This window comes from Caretta caretta, chromosome 10 (genome assembly GCF_965140235.1).
Source record: "Caretta caretta isolate rCarCar2 chromosome 10, rCarCar1.hap1, whole genome shotgun sequence".
NCBI classification, from domain to species: Eukaryota; Metazoa; Chordata; order Testudines; family Cheloniidae; genus Caretta; species Caretta caretta.
The window spans coordinates 42,026,476-42,047,782 of NC_134215.1; the positions used below are offsets into that span (position 1 = coordinate 42,026,476).

Sequence of the window (21,307 nt, forward strand, 5' to 3'; positions counted from 1 at the left end):
CACCCCTTCATGCCTGTTCAGTTGGGGTCTGGCACGACTAAGCTGGAGAGTAAATCAGAGACGTACAAGTGATGTTAGAATACAACCCATCAAGGGGTTCTAAGCATCAGCTTGGAGCAGGTCAGTTGTGGTACCCCAGCTGTTCCCCAGCTTAACCCAGTTTTTAGGCAGAGCAATGATTTGCTGCAGTTCCTCCTACAGCACACAAATCACCCTGGGAATCACTCTGTAGCCTTTGTGTGCTGTGATCGATGGCGCTGCCTAAGATCATCCTGGGCTAGCAGCATGTTAGTCTCTCTGGGTTCCCTTTGCAGAAGGTTTGGCTGGAGCCAGTATATGCAATTTGTGTAAATCCTAGCCATGATTTTTAAATGTTGGTGCCTAAATTTAGACTTCTGTGCCCAGAGTTAGGCACCTAAATAAAAGATCTAATTTCTTCAAATATACTGAGTGCCCAGCTGTTTTCAGGGGAGTCGTATGTGGCCTTTGGGGAATTAAGTCACCGGTTTAGGCACCTTAAATATGGACTTAGCAGCCTAACCTTAGGCATCTGTGTTAAAAGTGTCTGTCCCAGGGAATGTCTCCCTGGCTTCCTTCTTGTGTCCTGTAACACTGCTAAAGCCTTGTCTGTCTGTCTGTGTCTGTCTCTTTAGAATGACTCCTGGGGGAAGCAGTATTCCTATGCGCTGTTCAAGGCGATGAGTCACATGCTCTGCATTGGCTATGGGCAGCAGGCTCCCGTTGGCATGTCAGATGTGTGGCTCACTATGCTGAGCATGATCGTTGGTGCCACTTGCTATGCCATGTTCATCGGCCACGCCACAGCCCTCATCCAGTCTCTGGACTCCTCAAGGCGGCAATACCAGGAGAAGGTAAGGACCCTGCTTTGCCACAATTAGATTACAGCTAAGGTGACACCAGTTTATGGATGGTTGGTGTCTTTTCATTCACTCAAAGAAAACCCCACTAGCCCCTGGGAAGAAATCAGTATAACAGCCACAGGGGGCTGGCTGTGGGAAGACTGGCCAACCAATGTGTCCACTCTCTTTCTAAAGGGATGTTATCAACTTCAGTGGCAGTTAAAATTTTCACCCACTTTGTCTCTTTCAGGTTTGGTTTCAAAGCCCATGTCAATCTTCCAGAGAGCGCGGCTGTTTTTTAGCCAGGCCTTTCTTTAAAAGTATCTATTCCAACCGCTCCAGCGCTTCTGAGAAACCCTGTGCTACCATATTGCTGAGTGTAGCTCAAAGCACGAGAGAGCCAAACAGACAATGAGTAGGCTGCGTAGCTGCCAGATTAACCACAGGGCGATGCAGTGGCCAAATGTGATGATGTTACAGTGTCATGCTATTACATTGCATCCTTGTGCGTTAGCTGATGCAATGTCAAGACAATAAGTCTCGTGGCACAGTTCTTTGATGGAGTTATTTTGTCCCAGCTGATACAAAAGGGCAGGAGTTCTAACTTAATTTGAAGCAGCCAGGCCCTGCATAGTTATGAAGAAGAAAAAGTGCTTGTAGAACTATGTGTAGCTGTGGGCCTAGAGTCTAGGTGCCCCAGAGGTGAGGAGTCTACTTAACAACAAAGGAGTTTGGTTACCTCCATACATGGAGACAGGTGCCTACCACTGGTCAATAGAGTTCAATCACCTCTGGACAAAAAGGTAGGTAGTCAGGGGAGCCAGGGTATCTCCAGAGTGGGAGAGTGGGCACCCTGACCACTAGACCTCTGGACAAGGAAGTCTAGTGGTCAGGGTGCTACTAGGAGTCAGGAGATCTGAGTTTTAATCCAGATTCTGGTACTGATTTGCAGGGTGCCGTTAGGGAAGAGATTTTCCATCTCCATGCCTCAGTTTCCCCATCTACAAATTTGGGGGGTGATTATTATTTAAACAGGTAAAGCAACATGTTTTTAGGCTTCATAGAAGTGAGTTTTAAGGAGACACTTGAAGGAGATGGAGGGCTAGAATTGTGGATCTGGTCCAGACGAAGGTTCCAGCCATAGGAGATCAAAACTGGAAGTGTGAGGAGGAAGAAGCAGGAGTGGTTGGTTGTGTAGCTTGCACAGAGAGCAGGGGCAAAGCAGGAAGCAAAAGGAAACAAGAACAGAAGTAGGCAGGACCTCATTTGTGGGGAAAGCTCAAACCTGAATTTGATTGAGAAGTTGAGAGGGAGCCAGGGAAGGAACTTGAAGGGAAGCTGGGTATGATCGGAGCAGCAGGCAATGTAGATAATTTTGCCACGATACTGTGGATGGTTTGGAAGGGGGAAAAGAGAGTGAGGAACGCAAAAGAGAAGGAGCCTGCAGCAGTCACAGTACAAATTGATCAAGTGTGTGCAGAGTGTGTATGCAAATGTGTTTGAAATGGCAGCATGTAAGCTAAGGACTGATTTGCAAATTCAACTGCCTGGACTTGGTAGCAACAGCTCAGTTTGCATCTGCAGGTCTAGGCAGTTGGGTTTGGTCCAGCCAGATTCGAAGTCCAGGGTGGAATGTGGCCCATTTGTGTTTGATTCTGATCAATGTGCATAGTCCAGAGCTCTCAAGCACCAAACAGGAAATAAGGACGCAGTTTACCCATGGGGATTGCAGTGGGGGGTGGTTGGAGGGGTGTAACATTTAAAGCAGGACTAGAATTTCAGGATGTTGTGAACGAGGGGTTAATCCTGCATGTATCTGAACATCCCCAGGGAAATCTTTATGGCAGAGTCAATGAGCAGTGAGGGCATAACAAAAACTATATTTTATGTATGCTGGTTACAGCGGATTCATTTCCCCTGGGTTTCTCTCAGGAGCATAGCCAGAGGGAATCAAGTACATTCAATTTCCTGTTGCAAATGGGGCAAAAGATGGCCTAAAAACAAATATATATTTACTTTCTGCATTCCTGGAACTTGAATAGCCATAATTAAAAATGAGTCTGCTTCATGATTTTCAGCTCCCCAGCTCAATTTAGCTCAGTGCTCCTGGGACAGTGTTTCTGCTGGAGCATATTAGAAGCAGTGAGGTTCAGAGGATTGATTTGGAGAAGCAGCCATCAGGCTGGGGACTTATCCTGAGTTGTTGTTGTAGTTGTTTGTATTCCCACAGTACCTAGCAGCCCAAGTTGTGGACCAGGCCCTCAAGTGCTTTGGGCTGCTCCTCATTGGCATGGACGTTCTTGTGCAGTGGTCCATACTGTTTGGCTGGATGGGCTATTTCATGGGTATGATGATGGTGGCCCGGTGCTGAGGAGCAGACATAAAGTGTTGGTCTGGGGAATCTTTTATTGTATTCTTGGCTTTAAACAAAATTTCCCCTCAGGAAAAGGTTCAAATTTAAGCTTGCAGTAAAGTTTTAGGCTGGCTTATGTTTTAGTCAAGCCAGTTTGCTCTTGCATTAGAAAGGCCAGTTGCACAAACAGGGCTTCGGAGGGCCAGAACTCGGGGCCAAACTCTGCAGTCATCAGTGGGAGACTTGTCTGAAGAAGGACTGCATGAGGTGGCCCAACATTCTTCAGTTTGTAATCCGAGCCATTGAATGGTTGGACAGCCTGTTCCAGTTCTAGCTATTGATCGCCCGCTGTGCCCACCCCTTGCTGTATCATAGAATCATAGAATATCAGAGTTGGAAGGGACCTCAGGAGGTCATCTAGTCCAACCCCCTGCTCAAAGCAGGACCAATCCCCAACTAAATCATCTCAGCCAGGGCTTTGTCAAGCCAGACCTTTAAAACTTCAAAGGAAGGAGATTCCACCACCTCCCCAGGTAATGCATTCCAGTGCTTCATCACCCTCCTAGTGAAAACATTTTTCCTAATATCCAACCTAAACTTCTCCCACTGCAACTTGAGACCATTACTCCTTGTTCTGTCATCTGGTACCACTGAGAACAGTCTAGATCCATCCTCTTTGGAACCCCCTTTCAGGTAGTTGAAAGCAGCTATCTGAGCGCCGCATCTACAAGAACAAACAGATCCTCACGGGGCTCCATGGGGTGGGGAGCTGAGACACAGCGAGATTCAGTAACTTGTGCCCAGAATTGAACCTAGATCATGGGCGACCAAGCCCCTGTCTAATCGCAAGTGCATCCTTGCTCTTAAGCATCTTTCCTTCTTCCTTTGTATCGAGCCTGGCAAGGCATTGTTACAGCAGTTCCCCAAAGGTATCCCTGGCCTGCTGGTGATCTGCCCAGATACCTCCAGGTAACTGCTTTGCATAGGGAAAGGTCCCACACCAGAGAGATGCTGGCTCGTGTAACATGTGAGCTGGGCTCAGTCCCGAGGGGTGCTCCATGCCCTCGACTGCCATGCTCTTCAGTGGGAATTGAGGGCATTCAGCACCTCAGGGATCCTTTCCTTGCCATTGCAGAAGCCTTTGGCCCTTAGGTGCCTTGGTCCTTCCTGTTTGCTGCCTGTGGTTCATACTAATCCAATCTCCTGAAGGCTGTTATGCTTTAGTCTCAGCCCAGTTGTTGGGTTAGTGTGCAGGTGCTGGGTGGGGTGTGTGTACCCCTGGGGGTACTTAGAGGTCTTCCAGGGGGTACATCAGCTCATATATATATTTGCCTAGTTTTACAAGATGCTACATAAAAAGTAGGGCTGTCAAGCGATTAAAAAAATTAATTGTGATTAATCGCGCAATTAAAAAAATTAATCATGATTAATTGCGCGATTAATCGCACTGTTAAACAATAATAGAATACCATTTATTTAAATATTTTTGGATGTTTGCTATGTTTTTAAATATATTGATTTCAACTACAACACAGAATACAAAGTGTACAGTGCTCTCTTTATATTTATTTTTATTACAAATATTTACACTGTAAAAAACAAAAGAAATAGTATTTTCAATTCACCTAATATAAGTACTGTAGTGCAATCTCTTTATCATGAAAGTTGAACTTACAAATGTTGAATTATGTACAAAAAAACCCTGCATTCAAAAATAAACCAATGTAAAACTTTAGAGCCTACAAGTCCACTCAGTCCTACTTCAGCCAATTGCTCAGACAAACAAGTTTGGTTACATTTTCAGGAAATAATGCTGTCTGCTTCTTGTTTGCAATGTCACCTGAAAGTGAGACTAGGAGTTCACATTGCACTGTTGTAACCAGCGTCGCAAGATATTTACATGTCAGATGCGTTAAAGATTCATATGTCCCTTCATGCTTCAACCACCATTCCAGAGGCTATGCATCCATGCTGATGACGGGTTCTGCTTGATAATGATCCAAAGCAGAGCAGACCAATGTATGTTCATTTTCATCATCTGAGTCAGATGCCACCAGCAGAAGGTTGATTTTCTTTTTTGGTAGTTGGGGTTCTGTATTTTCCGCATCGGAGTGTAGCTCTTTTAAGACTTCTGAAAGCATGCTCCACACCTCATCCCTCTCAAATTTTGGAAGGCACTTCAGATTCTTAAACCTTGGGTCAACTGCTGTAGCTCTTTTTAGAAATCTCACATTGGTACCTTCTTTGCATTTTGTCAAATCTGCAGTGACAGTGTTCATATATCAAACAACATGTGCTGGGTCATCATTCGAGACTGCTATAACATGAAATGTATGGCAGAATGCAGGTAAAACAGAGCAGGGGACATTCAGTTCTCCCCCAAGGAGTTCAGTCACAAATTTAATTAAAGCACTATTTGCTTAACAAACATCATAAGCATGAAAGCATGTCCTCCAGAATGGTGGCTGAAGCATGAAGGGGCATATGAATGTTTAGCATACCTGGCACATAAATACCTTGCAATGCTGGCTACAGAAGTGCCATGTGAACGCCTGTTCTCACTTTCAGGTGATATTGAAAATAAGAAGCAGACAGAAGTATCTCCCATAAATGTAAACAAACTTGTTTGTCTTAGCAATTGGCTGAACAAGAAGTAGGACTGAGTGGACTTGTAGGCTCTAAAGTTTTACATTGTTTTCTTTTTGAGTGCAGTTATGTAACAAAAAAAATCTACATTTGTAAGTCACACTTTCACAATAGAGATTTCACTACAGTACTTGTATGAGGTGAATTGAAAACTACTATTTCTTTTGTTTATCATTTTTACAGTGCAAATATTTGTAATAAAAAATAATATAAAGTGAGCACTGTACACTTTGTATTCTGTGTTGAAATAGAAATCAATATAGTTGAAAATGTAGAAAAACATCCAAAAATATTTAATAAATTTCAATTGGTATTCTATTGTTTAACAGTGTGATTAATCGTGATTCATTTTTTAATTGCAGTTAATTTTTTTGAGTTAATCATGTGAGTTAGCTGCAATTAATTGACAGCCCTAATAAAAAAGCACTAGCGAAGTCAGTACAAACTACAATTTCATACAGACAATGACTTGTGTATACTGCTCTAGATACTATTCACTGAAATGTAAGTACAATATTTGTATTCCAATTGATTTATTTTATAATTAGGTGGTAAAAATGAGAACGTAAGCTATTGTTTAGTAACAGTGTGCTGTGACACTTTTGTATTTTTAGGTCTGATTTTGTAAGCAGGTAGTTTTTAAGTGAGGTGAAACTTGGGGGTATGCAAGACAAATCAGACTCCTGGAAGTGGTACAATAGTATGGAAAGGTTGAGAGCCACTCGTCTGGTCCCTTCTGACCTGGAATGCTGTGGTTCTGTGATGGGCCCTGATCGAGCACTGTGCGTTGTTTTCTGCCTTGCCTTGAAAGGGCTTGTTACTCAGTGACATCCCAGGGAGGGTAGAAAATGGCTGCTCCCAAAGCTGTGAACTTTTTACACCCAAAGGCACTTTGCCGTGTAAATGGTGCGATTCAGCCAAGAATCCCACTGGCATCTTGCTGTACTAGAGCAGATTTGGCAAGGCTTTTTCCCCTTGCTGAATCTGACCTTTTACATTGTTTATTCCCCCTTAGCCATGCCACAGACCCGTGAATCCCCCTCCCTGCCTATCCCAGCCCGTCCTCTTCTCCAGGCTCCCTCCAGCACTGCTTCTTCTGTCTGCACTGGTGATTAAAGGTGTTATGTAAAAGGAGCTCAGGTGTTGGGCTCCCAGCAGGGCCATGTGCACAGGTGGGGGAGGGTGACATGGGCTGTCAGAAGAGGCCAGGCTCAATGGCAAATTTGCCACTGTTCATCTCCAGCTGCTCCCACTCCTTCTTGCTGCACTGAGAAGTCCTATTGATTTCTCATTGTCCTAGAGCTCAGCAGGATTAATATTAATGGGAAGTCATTATTCATCCCCCTTGATAGACTCTGTAACCTTGAGCCAGCTGGGAGAGCTGAACGTGCTGCCTCCATACTACTTTGAACAGGACAGAGAGGGCCGAGCTCATAAGAACAGCCATAGTGAATCAGACCAAAGGTCCATCTAGCCCAATATCCTGTCTTCCGACAGTGGCCAGTGCCAGGTGCCCCAGAGGGAATGAACAGAACAGGTAATCATCAAGTGATCCATCCCCTGTCCCTCATTCCCAGCTTCTGGCAAACAGAGGCTAGGGACACCATTCCTGCCCATCCTGGCTAACAGCCATTGATGGACTTATCCTCCATGAACTTATCTAGTTCTTTTTTGAACCCTGTTATAGTCTTCTTGGCCTTCACAACATCCTCTGTCAAGGAGTTCCACAGGTTGACTGTGCATTGTGTGAGGGCTCCCTGGACCCCACTTCTCCCTCTCTCATCCCACCAGGAGACTAGTAGGCACTGGGAGCTAGGTGTGTCCTGCAGCGAGGTGGGGCTCTCCTCTATTGTCTCCTGAGATGCAGCCACTGACGAGAACTAGTCTTGCTGCTGTCAGCCATGCAGAATCCAATCTAACTGAAATTTCTTTCCAGAGTCCCCTCTCCCGTTCCAGATCTCACATGCTCTATCAAGCTCTGTTCTCTGCACCTTCACTGCTCTCCATGCTGCCCATTCTAAGACAGCTGTAAATATATAGTTACAGGCTGGACCGTTAGGTAAATATTTGTGTGTAGCCCCAGACTGACTTGTCACTGCGCCAAAGGGGTGGCATCAGTTCTCATGCACAGTCACTGGGGACTGTTGGCTTGTCTGGGTTTTTTTTGAAAGAGGCATTAAAACAGGGAATGGCAAACTTTTTGGCCTGAGGGCCACATCTGGGTGGGGAAATTGCATGCAGGGCCATGAATGTAGGGCTGGGACAGAGGGTTGGGTTGTGGGAGGGGGTGCGGTGTGCAGAAAGGGGCTCAGGGCAAGGGGTTGGGACTAAGGGCAGGGGGTTGGGGTGCAGGAGGGGTGCAAGGTGTGGCAGGGGGCTCAGGGCAGGGGGTTGGGGTGCAGGAGGGGTGCGGCAGGGGATTGGGGTGCAGGAGGGGTGTGGCAGAGGGCTCAGGGCAGGGGGTTGGGGTACAGGAGAGGTTCGGGCCAGAGCCCGCACCACTTACCTGGAGTGGCAGCAGCACACAGCAGGGCTAAGGCAGGCTTTCTGCCTGCCCTGGCCCCGGACTGCTCCGCTCTGCTCCCGGAAGCATCCAGCACCATGTCCCTGGGGTAGGGGGGCCAGAGGGCTCCACATGCTGCCCTCGCCTGTGGGTACCTCCCCCGAAGCTCCCATTGGCTGCGGATCCCTGTTCCCGGCCAATGGCAATCCCGTAGGCCGTAGTTTGCTCACCCCTGCATTAAATAGAGACATGCTTACACTGCAGTATTCAGGGTCTGCTTACCACTCTCAAATTCCAGCAGAGAGTCCCTGCTTAACCTGCCTTCTTGTGTCTGGGTGTTGGATCTCACAGCCACTTGGAAATGAGTTGGGTCACCAGCCACTTGGAAATGAGTAGGACCTTCCTGATTTGCACAAATGTGTCCTGTATCCTGTGAATCTAGCCTGGGCTTTTCCAAGCTGCATGGGATGTGAATGCCAGTTCCCATGATCTCAGGCCTGCTGTTTAGAAGAGAGACCTGAACTCGTTCTCTGCCTCTCCATGGCATCAGGATGGGTCAGTATGAGAAAACACAAACCTCAACTCATGATTTAGTCCCACCAGGAAAAGGTGCCCTGAGTCAAATTAACATGACTGCAGCCCTCTTAAAAGCTCTAGGCCAAACAAAAGCTTGAGAAGAGAGAAGGTGTCTCTAAAACATGTAAGTGGATTTGGGGCTCGGTTGATGGCCCTGGAGACTGAGGTTCTGCACCCAGAAAACTAGCAGAGTAGAAGCAGCACGAGGAGAAACTTTCCGGCACCACCCACTGCACCAGAGGGAGCACTTCCTGGGTGTGAGGGCAATCCAGGCCTCAGACTCCATTCAGGCCTTGGCCTTTCTTCTGAGACTGCCAGCACCTGAGCTAATTAGTGCCACTGGCTATTTGTCCCAGTGGGAATTGGAATGAAACCGCCACTAACTTCAGTTAGGCATCCAAACAGCCCTCAGCTGGGAACAGGTGGCATTCACTGCCAGTCTGGAGGTTAAAACGTCTCTCTGCCATCAGCCATCCCCTGGCAATTTCCTTTCTAAGTGTGTACTGTGAGGATGATGGACCTCTGTTTACTAAGAACTGGCCTGAGAACTGTTATGTCTCCATGTCTGTATGTCTCCTTATCCTAGGGTGAGTGAAAGAACTCAAAGTTGAGAGTGAGGTATGTAATCTATGAGCTGTACTGATCATGTCCACATCACATGGGTGGCCTGTGCTGGGCTGAGACTCCATGGGGACTGGCGTCTGGATAGATTCTCTGAGAGCTGGGCTGGATTTTTTTGGTTTTCTTCAAGTCCTCACTCAGAACGTGGTAGAAAAGTCACCAGGACATTGCAAAGTCCCCAACCTGTTTCATACAGGTCACTGAACAGCTGACATTGGTAATGACTGTTGGCTTTGAGTCACACAGCCTGTGCTCTGAACTCCAGTCACCCCACCTCCACCACCATCTGGTTTCAAATAGTTTGTAAGAAACAGGTGATGAGTCTTCCTGAATAGTGCTTTAGAAAGGGGCTCCCAGATGCCCAGCCTGGGGCAATAACCTCTTATATCAGGCAGCTTAGGGAGATCCCCAGCATGCAACAAGTGCTGAGGTCTAGGTGTGTCAATCTTATTCAGTAGTTTTCAACCAGGGGTACGTATACCCCTGGGGGTACGCAGTGGTCTTTTAGGGGGTACATCAACTCATCTAGATATTTGCCTAGATTTACAACAAAAGCACTACATAAAAAGCACTAGCAAAGTCAGTACAAACTAAAATTTCATACAGCCAGTGACTTGTTTATACTGCTCTATATACTGTACACTGAAATGTAAGTACAATATTTATATTCCAATTGATTTATTTTATAATTATATGGTAAAAATGAGAAAGTAAGAAGTTTTTCAGTAACAATGTGTTGTGACACTTTTGTATTTTTAGGTCTGATTTTGTAAGCAGGTAGTTTTTAAATGAGATGAAACTTGGGTTGAGGGTACACAGGACAAATCAAACTCCTGAAAGGGGTACAGTAGACTGGAAAGGTTGAGAGCCACTGATCTTATTGACTTCAGTGTATATGTGGGTTCACCTGAGCCTGTGGGAGGGTGAGCGTACATGTGAAACACTGTGCATGTGTGTGCGTGCGGGGTGGGATGGTGGGAGTTAACGACACGTCCAGCCAACATGTACAAACCTCTGTGGGCCAAACTAATCCATGGCAGAACTCCAGTGTTGTAAGTGGACTTACACCAGGGATGAACTGGCCCATTGCGGGAGAAGGCTAAGATTTTGACTTCTGTTATTCCCATAAGTGAATCTCTATCGAGGGTGCATGTTTTGGTCCCATAGCCCTGTGCAGCAACAATCTGACCTGAGCAGAGCATTTGTGTGTGTGTCTGCATGTGTTCACAGTGAGGAGAGAGCTCTTGTCATTAGCAGTTCAGTACATCCTGCGTGTGGGGGAGGGGGAAGGGAAGGTTTAAACTTCATTATCAGTTTTCAAATTCATTTCTGCACATGCATGGGAAAATAAATGAGTAACGCTGAGAGCCGAGGCTCCCTGCTGAGCAGTGACCCCGGTGGGAACTGGAGGTGTCTGCTTCGTGGGCGCTGATTGGAATTGCACAGCCTCTTCGTTCCCCACCCCCACCCCTCCATCACGCTTTCCTCCTGCTCACTGCTGCAAAAGAAGTGTTGTTTTCTCCATTACCCCAGCCTTTCCAGACCCACTGGCGCTGAATGTCCCACCCAGGGTGAGCGGAGTGTGCAGGCTGGGATCTTTGAAGAGCTGTGTCCCTGGGAAGTCCCAGCCCCAGGGCTTAAGGACATGACCTGGCAACCAGGGGCTAAAAGGGTCCTATACAGCTGTGCTGTGTGCTGCCCAGCTGTAACCTTGCCCCAACCAGCCTGCTTGAATGTGCTGTTCTGATCACAGGCTGTGTTGGAGGGCCGCTCAAGGGCTTACCCGGAGATATCTGCAGGTGCCATGATCCAGCGGCTCCAGACGTTTCTTTCTATCCTGTGGAATCTTTGTTCAAATCCAGCCCCTCTTGTGGATGCCTCCCCTCTCAGATCTGATCTCACATCTGTCCTAGGGCTGCCTCCACACAGACACACTCCATGCTTAACTCGTTCCAGGTTAGAGCGCTAGCCCCTCCGGCCGTGGCAGCTCATGGCCCCGGCCCCTCCGGACTTGCTGCATCAGTTATGAATGTAAAAAACATTGCTTGGTCCCTGGCACCTTTTTCATTACAAATTAAGCACTGGACACCCTCATCAGTGGAGGTAGGTCTCAGGATCTGCACCCACAATCTCCCTGTCTTTCCAGCTGCACTTGCCCTCACTCTCCTCACTCCCTCAGTCTCTCCTGCAATAGAGATGTCAGCTCAATAAGGGCTCAGTCGTATTTGGCTCTGGATGGGTGTCCCCTCCTTCCCAGCTTCCTGATCCCTTTGTGTTCAAAAGGGCCATAACACCTGCCAGGATTGGGCCTTAGCTTTACACCTCACAGACTCTGCTCTGTGAAAATCTATTGACCAAACCCGGAGTTCTTCTTTGCTGTGCTCCTGATTCAGGCTAGGATCAGGCCCGTTGGACCCATCTGCCACGGTGCTTGGATCAGGAGTCTCTCCTAGCCTGGAGAGAAAATCATGCAAATGAGCTCTTTGAATGGCTTTCCCTCCCCTCACACATGTTGATGCATAGGGATGTTTAGTCTGGTGCCGCAATGCACCATCCTTGCTGGGGCATACCTCCTGGGGGAGCACCTGTAAGAGCAGGCGAGCCCTGCACTGCATCTCCACTGTGTTATGCACCCAGATCAACCCCTAAGGGTATGTCACCACTGCATTGGGAAGGGAGCCTCCCAGCCCAGGTTGACAGCAAGGCTTGCGCGAGTGCATTATAAATAGCTGTATGAACTCTGCAGCTCAGGCTCACATGCCAAGGGGTGAGGGTGGGCTTGAGGGCCCAAGCTCCAGCCAAAGCTGCAATGCCAACATCTACATGGCTGTTTTCAATGCACTAGCCTGAGCCCCACTAACTCAAATGTGTCAACCCAGGTTGGGAGGCTCACTGCCAGGTGCAGGGTGACTGTACCTTTAGGATGCGTCTACATAGCAAACCCCTCCCCCCCGCCCACACACACACACTTAAAATAGCCACGCAGACACCTTGGTTGGAGCTGGAGCTTGGAGCTGAAGCCTGTGTACATGGTTATGGTTCGTGCCGTAGCACAAGCCCAAGTCTGTAGACCCAGACTCTGAGACTCAGTGCCCCAGGGTATTGTTTGCTGTATAGACACCGGGTGAAACCTGGCAGAACTCCCATTGACTTCAGTGGGGCCAGGATTTCACCCGCTGAGCATGCAGACTGCCTTGTGGGGGTTAAACATAACAATTCCCCCACCACAGAGGATGTCCCTCTGGTTTGCAGTCTGGCAGCAGAGAGCAGCCATTTCCATTTCATCAATCTGGGAACTGACCCCTCCCTGTCACAGTCCAGCAATGGGATTGTCTGAAATACATCCTCACCTGAATGGGGACTGATTAGAATCATAGAATCATAGAATATCAGGGTTGGAAGGGACCCCTGAAGGTCATCTAGTCCAACCCCCTGCTCGAAGCAGGACCAATTCCCAGTTAAATCATCCCAGCCAGGGCTTTGTCAAGCCTGACCTTAAAAACCTCTAAGGAAGGAGATTCTACCACCTCCCTAGGTAACGCATTCCAGTGTTTCACCACCCTCTTAGTGAAAAAGTTTTTCCTAATATCCAATCTAAACCTCCCCCACTGCAACTTGAGACCATTACTCCTCGTTCTGTCATCTGCTACCATTGAGAACAGTCTAGAGCCATCCTCTTTGGAACCCCCTTTCAGGTAGTTGAAAGCAGCTATCAAATCCCCCCTCATTCTTCTCTTCTGCAGGCTAAACAATCCCAGCTCCCTCAGCCTCTCCTCATAAGTCATGTGTTCTAGACCCCTAATCATTTTTGTTGCCCTTCGCTGGACTCTCTCCAATTTATCCACATCCTTCTTGTAGTGTGGGGCCCAAAACTGGACACAGTACTCCAGATGAGGCCTCACCAATGTTGAATAGAGGGGAACGATCACGTCCCTCGATCTGCTCGCTATGCCCCTACTTATACATCCCAAAATGCCATTGGCCTTCTTGGCAACAAGGGCACACTGCTGACTCATATCCAGCTTCTCGTCCACAGCCTAGAGCGGCAGCAGGGGTGGCTGATGGTCACGGCTGGACTGTGCCTGGACCCTGCATGGAGAGTGGAAAAACATACACCGAGTTTTCAGCCCATTTCGGGGGGGGGGGGGGTTGTAATAGAACAGGAGATAAGGACCCTAATTCTGCTTACACCACTGTTAATCAGGAGTAACTCCACCGGAGTCACTGGCGTTGAGTGCAGGATCAGTCTCAGATTGTTCTCAATATTTCAGTGTGATATATGGCTCTTGAAAACCCTCCTGCTGCAGTATAAAAATAGAGCCAAGGCTGAGCCATACAAATCTGATCCCTATCTGAACCCCGGTGTTTAGAGGAGCTGAGAACCAGGATATTCGGTGAAGAGTATTTGCAAAATGTGGCTTTGGATCCAAATGCAGCCATCGAATGCTCCAAAAGTTGAGGAGTGGATAGATCTGGGGATTAGGTTTAGTCCTATCTTTAATAAGAAATCAAAGTTGTGTTACTACAGCATCCCAGAATCACCTGGGCTTTGCTATGGAAAGGACATACAGCGCAGACTAAGGCCCTGCCTCTGCAAACAATGCCACACCTGCTTCGCTTTACGCACCCGAATAGTCCTGGGAAAGTCAGTGAGAGTCCTTGTCTGTGTGTGAAGTTAAGCATGTGTAGAAGTACTGGCAGGATCAGTGTCTAATGTAACAGATTGCACTTATCTTGGTTCAAGTGAAAGGTGGGGACTGGAGAAGAGAGGAGTGCAAACTTTGACACCGACCCCAAAGACACTTGGCATAGACCCCTGCAAAGTGAAACAGACGAGCTACACAACTTCTGTGTTGCTATCTCCCCTGATTTTATTGCAAGTGTTCCAATATTTGTTTATTTTCTTAAAGCCCCAGCTCCTGGAGTCCTGTGATTATATGAGAATCTGTTGTTTTTGCAGGAGGGTTTAAAGTAAGATCTAGCCCTCATGATTGCAGAGAAATGTTAATGGTGTGAACTCTAAAAGCTCAAAATCCAGAAACCAATTAAAAAGAACGCAAAAATTCTTAATTTTTTTAAAATCCTGTGATTTTTTTTTTAAGCCTTCCTCATGATTTTTTGTGGGGCCCAGGTCATGATTTTTGAATGCCTGGGGATTGGCAATACAGTATCAAATCTAATTCTAATCTTGGATCATAGAAAATGCAACAAAGATGCAATCAGAATAATCCATTTGGTGGATTCAGTGACCTGAGCTGTGCCCTTGTAGAATGTAAATTCACCAGAGCCCCCTTGTCAGGGCCATGGCTTTGTATGTCATGACTGCTGAACTTTGCTTTTAATTCATTCTCATAGAATATATACTGCCCTCAAAGCACTGCAATATTTCACTCACTAAATGTACTGAGCCTGAATCTCCTCCCTCTTAAACCAATGCAGCTCCGCAGAGTTCGTCCTGGGTTTACATGAGTGTGACTGACAGCAGAATCAGGCCAACAGTTGCTGGAAGCACATAAGCAATTGTCAAGGCTGATTCCCCACTCTGGCACTTTGAGTGTAGAAGGTGGGGGCCCGCAAGGATTCTAAAAATTCATACTGGCCACTCCAGGCTTGTATTAAACCTCCAACCTTACAGCTTCTCTCTGACCTTGGATGGATAGATGCTGCCATCACCCAAATGCAAAAAAAAAATGCTTTTGAGAACCCAGAAAGGCACACTTGGGAATTCCTTCCTGTGGGGTGCCCTCAAGCCCTTTCACCGCCCCCCAGGAAGAGCTGAGAAAGAAAAACAAAGGAAATCAGCTGTTGCCACCAGCTAATTAAACAACATGTGCACAAACCTCTTAGAACACAAAAATCCAATCCTGTTCTTTAAAAAGGTAACTTTTATTAAACACAAAAAGAAAGAAAAGACATCTGGAACTTAGGCTTTTTGCTAGATCAAAAATTAAGGATCAACATAACTCTCTTGAGGTTCAGCTTAAAGGTTACAAGCAAAACAAAAGTATTTGGGGTTAGCACAGAGGAGTCCACAAGCCATAAAGAAATAAAAGAAATAACCCTAATCACATCTTCCTAGACTTTCCCTGATTTACTTACATACATCTTTGGGGTTTCAGATAAGCAATCTCTAGGTATGATCTGATGATTTTTCATACCTAGCTTAAAGCTTCCTACATCATAGTTCAGCACAATTCCTGCTTTGGTCTCCTCTCTCTGGAGAACAACAAAAAACAGGCAGAGGGAAAGTTTTTTCTCAATTTAAAAAAGTTCTAGTCCTCTCATTGGCACTTTTGGTCAGGTGCCCATTCCCTTCATTTTACCTATGGGCTTTCTTTAACCCTTTACAGGTAAGGCAAGTAGAGAACAGGTACCAAGAGGGATTTTATAGCTAACTGGCTGGCTGGGTGTCCATAAAAGGAATTTCTTCTCCCCCCCCCCGTCCCTTCCCCCACTTTCATTTATCACAGCAATAATGCTCTGGGTAGGAAATAAATATTTATCTTGATGAGAGTTTGTAGGAAAGCATTTTGGCTTATTCTAAGTGGCCTTCATGACAACTGTCTGTGTGTGTGTATGTGTATGTGTGTGTGTGTGTATCCATGTATATACATTGAGTTAATTGAACCGAGAAAATGGAAATCAAAGTTTCTTTGAAGATTTGAAGACTGATCTCTGTGGGTCAAGGGAGAGCTTGGTGGAGAGTGGGGAAGGCCAGGAGTGGGAGGGGAGCAGTTCTTCCTATGTGCAGAAACCTTCCTTGCTGATTCCCTGAGAAGTGTGTCCAGGTCTATGATATTATAGCTGTCACATAGAGACACAACAAGGAGCAATGGGGTAAATTGGGTTTAAAAGTGTTCGGCACCCAAGGGCTTTGAGTGAGCTGTGCAGGGAAGGAAATAGACAGGAAACTAAGGTGACCCACCCTGGGAGAAAAAGATTCCCAATTAGATCCTTCCCTTCTAATACACTAGTGTTGCCTTCCAGGGCTTACTGGGAAAAGCAGACTTGAAGAAGACGAATTGACATTTAAATGCACCCAATTTTCTTCAGAGAGATTCAGATAATCCCTAAATGAGTCTTTTAGGGTTGAACGTGGGGGTGTCACTCATCTCTGCACATGTCACAGAGCTCTGGGCAAATTCAAGAGCACAAGCGAGGGAACTGAGCAGACGACTGCAGGAGAGAGGCTGGGCAAAATGGGCCTGCCAAAATAGGACCTGGACGCAGCCTTCACCCACAACTCACAACACAGTCAAAAGAAACAGTGTCTCTCTAACAGATCCTCTCTGAGGAGCTCTCCGCCCACTCTTCCTGCAGTGCATTTTCATTTTTTGGAGCAGCCTCTGCATTTGTCTGTTCTGTCTGGGACCAGAACTGTAGGTATTTAAATGCTACTTGAAACACTGTGCATGTGTTAGTCACAGCCCTGCTGATGGCAGGAAATACCAGGAAGCTTGAGATGTCCAGTAAAGTTTTCAGGTAAAGTTCATATAAGGATAGACATTTTGGGGTGCAGAATGGACCCACTGAACCTTTTGGCTCCCCCATCACTAGTAAAACTGTAGGCAAGGTGGGGCAGGGAGTCTTTAATGCTCTGTTGAATCTGTTGAGAGATGCTGGTAGGGCAGGAGCAGGGATGGGAGATCTGTGGTTTGAGTCACATAGGGGCCTGGCTAGTAGGATGGCTCTGGAGACACAGGTCAGGGAGTGCCTGGTCTGTAGAGAGCAAAGGCAATTGAACCACAACTTAGATGACACTGAGATGAGGCAACTGTAGGAAAATGGAGTTCAGTCTAATTAGCAGAGTTCACCCTGTGAGCAAACAGCCCGGGTGTATCTGAACTAGCAGTTGGGTCCCAGCAAGAGGCGGCGTGAAAGAGAAGAGCCCTCTGAGCTGCTGGTCATGATCCCACTTCAGGCTCCACAATTCCCTCGAATGACAGAACCAGGGCACAGGCCTTGCACTGGCACAGCGATCAGGCCTGGGTGCTGGCTGTCCTGCACAGGGCAAGGAGCTCAGCAAGCGAAGGGGGAGACTGTCTAAGGCTAAAATTACAAATGCTATTAACATTCAGAGTTGGCAATGAGAAAATACTCTAACATAGCACACTGCTACGCACCCGCTCCCCCAGCTGCCCTCTCACCTTCTCAGTGAGGCTGAGACTGGCATTTAGCTTTTCCAGTGAGTTCAAAGGAGCAAGATCAGGCCCTCTTTAATTTTCAGCATCAAGCTGAACAGACAGGATATAGTTCCTCTCTGACTCAGCACTGAACAGCAGCGGGGACTGAGTACTAGCCAATGGCACAACAAGAACACTCACCTTCCTGAACAGCCTGGCTGCAGTTTGTGTCTGTGGCTGCAGTAGATAACCTCAGCATTGCTAACCCAAATCTCCTAGAGGATCGGTTGCTGTGGGGGCTCCAAGGAAAGACGTAGCCAGAGGAGAAAGATCTGGAACCCTGCCATTCCTAGGACTGTCTCAGAAATCATAGAATCATAGAATATGAGGGTTGGAAGGGACCTCAGGAGGTCATCTAGTCCAACCCCCTGCTCAAAGCAGGACCGATCCCCAATTAAATCATCCCAGCCAGGGCTTTGTCAAGCCTGACCTTAAAAACTTGCTATAAAATGCTATAAAGCAACAACCTCCTACTACTAATGTCAGACCTGAAGAGGGTGGGGAAAGCAAGAAGGTCATTGGAACTATATGATTTTATGGTGTGTTACCTCTTAACCTGCTTTAGTTAGAAACTCTTTGGTAAGACCAGTAAATGCTCGCCAACCCTGGGCTTGGGCCAGCAATCAGAAAGAAAGGAGCTTGACTTCTGTGCATGCATTTTATTTCCACTAGTCTTCAGTGAGGGATGCAGCAGGATGTGATAGGTATGCAGAGTGCCCTCTGTACTGCATTCTCATAAACGGGAGATAACAATCAGTCACTCTTCTCCCTGCAGCTCCTCACACTGGGAGGATCCAGCCTGGCTTTCTTTGAATGTTAATGGATAACTCTCTGCTCCCCAATTTGTGTGCTCTCTGGTTCGTATTTTCTTCTGCCATTTTATACCATAAGTAACTGGGTAGATGGTCAGTCCATGGGTGCAGCGCACGGCCACCTCCAAAGATTTGCTTTGTTTTCCTGGGGCTGAGCAACTGTTTTAAATTTTATGGCTCTGGTACCTTCATCCAGCACTTGGCTGGCAATTATTGTTCAATGCGGGCAGTTCTCCAACTAGATGAGGGCTTGGTCTGAGCTGGTCTGGGGGTGGGCAGCTCTATAAACAGCCACAAAGCTAGAACAGTACTCCTCATTAGGGTGGCCAAGTGCCTGGTTTTTGGCCAGAAAGTCCGATCAAAAAGGGGACCTGACAGTGTCCAGTCAGATCTACTGACTGGACACTCATGTTTGGTTACTGCGGGCAGGAGAGGCGCTGGATTATCACCTGCCCCAGCCCCTATTCAGGTGGGGCTACCTCCTACCTGTGTTGGGTGGCTGCAGCTCCCAGCCCTGGCTTCACAGGCGAGTCTCTCCTCACCTGGGCGGGGATTGGGAAGGGAAAAACAGCAAGCGACATGGGGGAGGGAGAAGAGGAGTGAATGGGGGAGGGGCCTCGGGGGAAGAGGCGGGGCAGGGGTAGTGCTTCGGGGGGAATAGGTAAGGCAGGGGTGGTTCCGACACTCCTGTTGGATTGTCTGATTTTTAAATACTACCAAGTTGGCAACCCTAGCTCCTCTGCAAGTATGATCAGCAGCCTGCTGTGGCAGAGGGACGCTGGGACGTCCCCATGTATTTGCTTCTGATTTACTCCCACCTGTGCTGCACAGAAATGCTCCCCCACAGCCAGTTGGGAATAGGTAGCCACCAAAGAAGCCACTAGACTGCTCCTCTAGTCAGCTAAGAGAAGGTGCTGTAGAGCAGCGCTGACTACAGCATTCTGCCATCCCCCTGCCTCTGTGTTTGCAGCGTTCCCATATCCTTGCTGAGCAGAGGGTCAGGTCTGGATCTGTCACCTGCCAGGGTGAACCACTGGACTTTCTCTGGGTCTAGAGTGGTGTAGGGATGAATGATGCATGTAGGAGAGCCCTGAGTATAGACATGCAGCTGCCCATTGCCTTGAGTGCCACACAGATGGCCACACAGCTGCCATCCCAGATATCCCTTCCCCACTACTCCCCATCTGATATGTCATGGAAATGACTGCACAGCTGCCCCATAAGCTTGCAGTGGTGTCTGTCCACGTTAAACTGACAAAGTTCTCTCTCATACCCATGAGACAACTGGAGTATGTAGGAGCCCCGCAAGACACTGTGCAACTCAAAGCTTTCCTGGCTTAGCATGGGGTCCAGGGCCTAGTAGATCTGGTGGAAAGGTTTTGCCAGACCCATTGGGTTTCAGCAAAGACAATGTTATGAATATTGGGTTTCTTTGATGCAACAGTATTCATGGTACCCATGATGTGAGAGGAAAGATGGTCTTGTTTAAGGTACTAGATTGGGACTGAAGAGAACTGAATTCATTTCTGGGCTCTGCCATGTATTTCCTGTGTGACCTTGGGCATGTCACTTAATCTATTTGCATCTGTGAAATGGGGAGAATAATACTGTCCCTTTCTCCCACTTTTTGTGTTATCTTTTTAGAATGTAAACTCCTCAGGGTGAGGCCTGTCTCTCACTACATTTTTGTATGCCATCTTGCACAATTCCCCATGTCTGATCTTGGCTCCACTCCTGAACCCTTGAGCGAGTGTTGTTTATTCATGGTTCCAGTTCCACTGAAGGCCTTTTTCTCCCCCAGCGCTGCCCATGTCCCATCAAATGAGCCCTTGCGTCCCCGTTAAGTGATGCTGTGGAAATGCAAATCCACAAGCAAAACTATAGCCAAATTAGACTGGCGGATGTCTGTAGTGCAGTAGAGCTGTGGAAAAGGCCAGCACAAATTTGGTCTCTGGTGGCCATGCATCACGAAGTAGGGAAACCGAGGGAAGAGTGCTTAACTGTTGAATAGAAGAGGGTGGGGGAGGGGTTGTTATGTGAGTGGAAAGTGGGGACAAACTATATTGCAGCTTTTGCTAAATAGCTTAGCTAATGTCTGGCTGTATCTGTCTGTCTTGTCTAGTTAGGCTGTACCCCCTTCAGGACAGGGCCTGTGTTCTATTCTGTTTGTACAGTGGGGCCCTAATCCTGGTTGGGGCTGTTAGATGCTAAAGGAATGCACATAAGTAATAATGAGGGTAATGGACTCTCCTGGGCCATTTGATTCCAGTGGAGCTATGCTGATTTACACCAGCACAGGGGCTAGAATATCGCATTCCCATCTGGGCACCTCATAACTAGAAGGACTTTGGCAAACTAGAGGGAGTTCAGCAAAAAACAGAACTGATCAGGGGGCTGGAGTAATTGACTTCTATGGGAAGATTCAAACCTCTAACTATTCACAGCTTGGTGAAGAGCTGCCTAGGAAATGGAATGGGATAACGCAGAGTGGTTCAAGGTGATGTAACTAGGAGGAATGGAAAGGAAGAGAAAACCAGGCTGAATAAGAGGCTGAGTATCAGGCTCTGTCAGGGTTCCTTCCCCACTCTGAACTCTAGGGTACAGATGTGAGGACCTATATGAAAGACCCCCTAAGCTTATTCTTACCAGCTTAGGTTAAAAACTTCCTCAAGGTACAAACTTTGCCTTGTCCTTGAACCCTATGCTGCCACCACCAAGCGTGTTAAACAAAGAACAGGGAAAGAGCCCACTTG

At 47.3% G+C, this 21,307-nt stretch overlaps 1 protein-coding gene across 1 annotated transcript in view; it reads left to right on the forward strand.

Annotated features, from left to right (window-relative positions):
- The window catches only part of HCN4 (hyperpolarization activated cyclic nucleotide gated potassium channel 4), a 158,076-nt gene that overhangs the window by 101,469 nt on the left and 35,300 nt on the right, over nt 1-21,307 (forward strand). Inside the window, exon 4 of the mRNA XM_048866144.2 lies at nt 654-872. Within this exon, the coding sequence (XP_048722101.2) occupies nt 654-872 (219 nt within the window). The remainder of the gene's footprint in view (nt 1-653; nt 873-21,307) is intronic.